The following is a 6,890-nucleotide window of genomic DNA, read 5'->3' as shown; positions in this document are numbered from 1 at the left end:
GTGACATTTGTCACTTAGCAAAGCAAAGAAAACTAACATTTCCTGTATCACGTAGCAAGTCTAATAAAATGTTTGATTATATTCATTGTGACATATGGGGTCCATTTGGAACCATTTCTTATTCAGGTTATAGATTTTTCTTAATAATTGTTGTAATAATTGTTGATAATTTTACACGTACTTGAGTTTATATACTTAAAACAAAATCTAAAGTTTCATTTCTACTTAAAAGTTTCTGTAAAATGATTAAAACACAATTTGACATTGTTGTCAAAGTTATAAGATCAAATAATGGACCAGAGTTCATTCTCACGGATTTGTACCATAAAAATGGAATTTTACACCAAAGAAATTGTGTAGAAACCCCACAGCAAAATGGCACAGTTGAAAGAAAACATCAACATTTGCTCAGTACAGCCAAGGGTGATGTTTCAAGCAAATATTCCATTATCTTTTTGAAGTGAATGTGTCCTCACAGCAACTCATATTATCAATAGGATTCCTACCCCTCTTCTTAAAAATAAAACTCCATATGAAATGTTTTTCAATAAAATACCAAAGCTTGCTCATCTAAAAGTATTTGGTTGTCTTTGCTTTGCTTCAACGCTTCAACATCACAAACAAAAATTTGATCCTAGAGCTGTCAAATGCATATTTCTCGGCTATCCATATGATATAAAAGGCTACAAAGTAATAGATCTCCATACTAAGAAAGTCTTCATTTCCATAAATGTTATATTTCATGAAAATATTCTTCCTTTTGTTGTACCAACTGATCTTCAAAATCACACTTTTCTATTCCCTCCATCATAAAATCCATACAGCTGTGATATTTTCCATAGTAATCCAGTTGCTAATCAACTTGTGTCATCAACTTCACATATTGATGATGACCATCAAAATCCTCCTATACCTCAGAACAATCAGATCTCCAATAATCCTCAACAACTCAGAAAATCCACTTGACTTAGACAAGCACCTCATTTTCTACCAAACTATTATTGCAGTCAAGTTTCTTCAAATGCAGCTCCTTCAACTTCTTTTGCTGATGGTTCTAGAAAAGGTAATTTCAACTCCATTTCCCCTTTTCTTTTTGCAAATAGACTTTCATTATCTCATAAAGCCCTCATTGCTTCTATCACAACTTCATTAGAACCCAAAACATATAAACAGGCTGCTCAATTTCTAAAATGGCAAAAGACTATGAAAAATGAACTTGATGCTTCAGAGTTAAACAAAACATGGGAGCTTATTACTTTACCTAAACATAAACAGACCATTGGTTTTAAATGGGTGTTTAGAATCAAATACGAAAATGATGGAACAATAGAGAGACATAAAACAAGATTAGTGGCAAAATGTTACACTCAACAAGAATGCTTAGATTTTTTTGATACCTTCTCACCTGTTGCTAAGATTACTTCTATTAAACTTCTACTTGTTGTTGTTGCAATTAAGAATTGGCATATTCATCAATTAGATGTGAACAATGCATTTTTACATGGTGAACTACATGAAGAAGTTTACATGGATTTGCCTCCTGGACTGCCAAATCAGAACAACGAAGTTTGCAAACTTTTAAAAAGTCTCTATGGTCTTAAGCAGGCCTCTAGATAGTGGTTTGAAAAATTGTCTACCTCTCTCATCAGCTATGGCTTTTCTCAAGGAATCTCTAATTGTTCATTATTCATCAAAAAGTCAGCAGCATCCTTTATGACATTGATAGTATATGTCAATGATGTATTATTAGCCAGTGATAGTTTACAAGATATTGAACTATTAAAGAAGTTCCTGGATGACCAATTTACAATTAAAGACTTGGCGCCATTGAAAAATTTTCTTGGACTAGAGGTAGCAAGATCTCACACTGGGATCTCTCTTTGCCAACGAAAATATGCACTAGACATACTACAAGATACTGGCCTCATTGGTTCCAAATCTGCAGCATTTCCTATAGAATCTAATCTTAAACTGACTATTGATGATTCAGAACCATATGAAGATCTATCAGCTTATAGAAACCTGGTTGGCAGATTGTTATACTTAACAATTACCAGACCAGACCTTGCCTATTCTGTTCAAGTTTTGAGCCAATTTCTGGCAAAATCGACAGTCAATCATCACAAAGCAGCAGTGAGGGTACTTAGTTACTTAAAGGCTACTCTTGGACAAGGCTTATTCTTCCCTTCATCCTCAGAACTTCAGTTGAAAGCCTTCTCAAATAGTGATTGGGCAAGCTACATCGATACCAGGAAAAACATAATAGGTTTTGCAGTGTTCTCGGGAAATTCTTTGCTCTCATGGAAAGCTCAAAAGCAGGCCACCATTAGTCGATCCTCTGCTGAAGCAGAGTACAGAGCTCTTGCAACTACAACTTGTGAAATACAATGGTTAATCTATGCACTACAAGACTTGCAGATTGATCACTCTCAATCAACACTCTTGTATACAGACAGCAAATCTGCTATGTCCATTGCCACAAACCCAGTACAACATTAGAGAACCAAGCACATACAAATTGATTGTCATTTAATTTGAGAGAAGCAGCAGGAAAAGCTCATCAAGTTGTTTTACATTTCCTCTCGCTACAACTGGCAGACATACTCACAAAGCCACTTGGATCATTGCCTTTTCACCATACTCTTCGCAAGATGAACATCCTTAATATTCATGTTCATCTTGAGGGGGGTGTTGGAGTATTGCATCACATATAGATAATATGGAATTAAAGTCCAAAGTAGAAAAGGCTAAGGTTAAAATAGTCAATACAATGTAATTAGTTAATTCTGTTAGTTTACATTTTCACTATAAATATGATGTAATAGCAGACTTAGTTCACTACTTCTTTTCATTTTACTCTTCAATATAATTCAGAATTCCTTTCCTTTTCATCTGTTTTCAAACTCTCTCTACATTTGATCGAGTTCTTGTCAACATGCATGTTGTCATATATATAAGTAGCTAGGCAACAATGAGTAGTGCATGTACGTATGTCTAATATATATGTGTGTATATATATAAGTCTTTTTGAAGTTTTAGTCGGAATATTCAAATTAAATCATGTCGTGATGAGGGTACGACGTCCCATGCATATTAAATTAGCAATCACGTACGAATCGAGGAGGTTGTTTTGTCATTTTTGGCAAATGATCAATATGTCTATCGAAATGGTTGGATCAGTGCTACTGCATACTCTTTTGTTCACAAACTTCGGCCTACGAACCAGCTTGCTCAAGTGAAATTTTGAATATAAATAATTGCTACAAAGATCATCTTATAAAAATAAATATATAAGTTAACATGATTTCATATGCTACATTATATCTATTTTATAATAAAAATAGTTTTATAATCTAATCTAACGTACACTACAACATAATTATTTTTTAGTGATGGTTGAGAAATTGTGACAGTCTCCAAACCGTCACTAAAAAACATTTTTTGTGACAGTTTTTAGAAACCGTCACTAAAGACAGATGAGTTTTTTTTTACATTAGAACGGAGAGCAAATTTACATTCGAATGTCACATAAATGTTCAAACAATGTGGCTACCTACGTGCAAACGTGAAATGTTTTGACGCCAACGTTCGAACGTTAATTGTAAATTTAAATTAAATATGACTCTAATTTAAAAATGATGTGGTTTTTATAGTGCATAATTTGTGAACAAGTCTAAAAAATTGTAATATATATTTATATACATACAATTCGTAAAATATAATTATATATTTATATGTATAAATATATTTGTGTTTATATATATATATATATATATAAATATATATTTATATATACATATATAAATATATATTTATATATACATATATAAATATATATTTAAGTTTTTATATATTTAAAGTACAGTGATTTAGTATTAAAGTTGGAAAAACTAACATTAAAAAAGATTGAAAATTGAAATTAAAAAATAATAGATATATTAAATAATATTGTTCATTACATATATTAAAAGCAAAATACAAAATATGATAGAATTTCGTAAACAACACTCACTTGAACGCGTTGTTCACAAAATTCATACTCTGTATCTCCTCAGTCAAGTTATCAACCTTCTCATTGTGGATACCTACACGATGGGTTATCTCGGCAACAGACTCCTCTACAACCATGATCTATCGATCGATATGTATAGTCAACTGTGAGATCACCCCATCAACCCAAGCAGGCCGTACATCTCCCGCAGATGTACTAGTCGACTGCTAACTACTACTTTCCACATCGGGCCCGGGCTACATCAAAAGAGCTAGATCCGCTACAGGGGTGGCTGATGTCGAGGATACCCACTCGACTGTCCAATGATACGTCAATGCTTGCTCATGTCGAGGGGGCTCATCTGATCTGTGACCTGCTCCACTGACTGGAGTGGCACTCTCCTAGCAAGTAATAGTCGGCTGATGATAACATCGTATGGGAGGTTGTCTGTGGAGACGATGCTCACTTCGTAATGGATCCTCTCAAAGACACGCAATGACAAATCAATAGGATCTCCACGTGCCACTCGTATCAAAAATTGTGCCTGAGTCAGACTAAATGTGGTCTTATATGCCAAAGGATCTAGGTTTGTTGTAACAATAAGCTGCAACATGCGGAAGAAATTTAGTTGATGTATTTGGTCGAAAGCATTCTTCCTCTCAATCTGCATGCGGTCTCTCCCGGTAAGGATGTAGAAATCCTCGTCTTGGTCATCATCCCGAGCCTCACGGTCAGTACCCTCAGCTTCTGATCGGTCTGCATTTCTGGCAAAATCTACTGGCCCAGTTGGGCGCTCAAATGTTTCAGTTTAATGTGCGAACGTGAATCGAGATATATGAGAGGAAATCGATTTACGTTCAAACATTACATTATAATACATTCGAACACGAGAAGAAAAATGCAAAAAACTTTTCACTCGATTTCGTCACCTCTGTGATGATCTGAAACGTTCGAGCGTTAAAATTTTTCAATCGAACACTAGTTGATGAAATTTACTAAAAATTTATAAACGTTCGAATGTCAAATTTTTGTATGTTCGAACATAAAAATAAAAGTGTGGAAAATTCTCAGCTTGATTTCGAGCTATGTCATAGGAAGATACGTTCGAACGTTATCTGCAGAAAACTTAGCTGAATTTTTTTAACATTTGAATGTCATCTGAAAATTGGCGGGATATTTTAACGTTACATCTAATAATTTAGTTTTTGCATGAATTCATGCATGGGAGGAAGCAGACTCATTTCTGCTGCTTCTACTGTGCGAGCAAATAACCGAGAGAGAGAGAGAGAGAGAGAGAGAGAGAGAGAGAGAGAGCAGTGAAAGAGGGTTGTGGATTAGAGAGAGAGAGGGTTAGAGTGAGAGAGAGTTGAGTGGGAGTGGGTCGTAGGTTAGAGAAAGAGAGGGTTAGAATGAGAGAGCGTTGAGTGGAAGAGGGTCGTGGATTAGAGAGAGAGAGAGTTAGAGTGAGAGAGGGTTAATATTTTGGAACTCTAGTTCCATTGATTTCGGTAAGGAAAAACTCTTTCTCTTTTGTATTTTTTTGAATTTTATGATATTTGTCTTATGTTTTTTTTATATATATATGCTTCTAATAAGTTGGTGTTGTATTTTTTTGAATGATTGATTGTTCAAGTTGAAAGTTTTTTATTTGTAAGAGGATATTGTGAATACTAGGTATATTTCTAAACTTTAGGAATATGTTTATACATTTTGTTGTGATTTTAAGATTTTAAAAATATGTTTATACATTTTGTTGTGATTTTATGCTTACTTTTGAAATATTGTGATTACTGTTTGTGAATAGTTTGAGTTTATGGTGTTCATTGATGAATTAATATGTTTAGAAATATTGTTGTGAGAATATTGCGAATATGTTGTGATATGGATTTGAAATATTGTGATTATTGTTTGTGAATTTTTATTGAATATGTTTATATGGTTAGAAATATATTGTGTTTAGTTTGCGGATTTATGTGAATTTTTTGATATAATATTTTTTGGTGTTTTTTGAATTTTTTCTTTAACAAGAAAATTATAAGTTTAGGAACTTAATTTAAGTTAAGATTAAAAGCATTTAATGTACATTTAATATGAGAATTAATATTTAATATTTAATAAGTATATATAATATATTCATACTAATTTAGTATGAATATGATTATTATGCAAATTATAAGTATAGTATAAAACTTAATTGTATATAAAGTATAAATAAATATACTTATTTAAAATAAACTAGAGAGTAAATAAATAAGGATCAAACAAATGCTTATATAGAAATTATATACTTATTGTCTATATAAATAAATAATTCACTCAATTAAGTATAACAATTAAAATTATAATTTAGGAATGATAATAATTAAAATTATATAATAACAATTATAATAACAATTAAAATTATATAGGTGTCAATTAACAATGTCCTAAGATATATAATAACAATTAAAATTATAATTTAGGAATAATAATAGTAAATGAATGACTAAATTTTAGTTTAATTGCTTGACTATCGTAATCTCTCCGACCTTGAGAGTTGCCAAGGTCAAAGAGTTTGTGACAGTTAAGTAATTAGACTAAAATTTAGACATTTCTTCAAAATTATTCTCCCTCGTTATCCACTCATGATAGGAAACTTATGACTCTAGTTTGACAATATAACACTATTATTTGTTTGATATTGTTAATTCAAACAACATGAGGATATTGCTTGTAATGTTTTTTGATAGATATTGTGTGACATTGCATAAATAACCTTAGACCTGTTTGAGAATTAGTGTACATTTATGTGTCCACTAATTCCTTAGTTGTCCAGTGTGGACAGTTTGTGTTTATATTATCTGTATTGTACATTTTTGTTACTCCTACTCTCTACGTTCAATATGAAGTTTCAGTTTCT

The 6,890-nt window shown here is 32.2% G+C and overlaps 1 protein-coding gene across 1 annotated transcript; it reads left to right on the top strand.

Annotated features, from left to right (window-relative positions):
* The first annotated feature begins 1,713 nt into the window (after window positions 1–1,713).
* On the top strand, window positions 1,714–2,499 carry LOC121235361 (uncharacterized mitochondrial protein AtMg00810-like). The gene has a single exon (XM_041131711.1). It carries the CDS (start codon window positions 1,714–1,716, stop codon window positions 2,497–2,499), a length of 786 nt encoding a protein of 261 aa, XP_040987645.1.
* The last annotated feature ends 4,391 nt before the right edge of the window (window positions 2,500–6,890 follow it).

Source organism: Juglans microcarpa x Juglans regia, chromosome 6D (genome assembly GCF_004785595.1).
Source record: "Juglans microcarpa x Juglans regia isolate MS1-56 chromosome 6D, Jm3101_v1.0, whole genome shotgun sequence".
NCBI lineage: Eukaryota > Viridiplantae > Streptophyta > Magnoliopsida > Fagales > Juglandaceae > Juglans > Juglans microcarpa x Juglans regia.
Note: the sequence above shows the minus strand (reverse complement) of the source record. Positions and strands in the feature narration are given on the sequence as shown.

Coding starts and splice junctions, on each gene's coding strand:
- LOC121235361 (XM_041131711.1), top strand. CDS start 1,714: ATGACATTGATAGTATATGTCAATGATGTATTATTAGCCAGTGATAGT.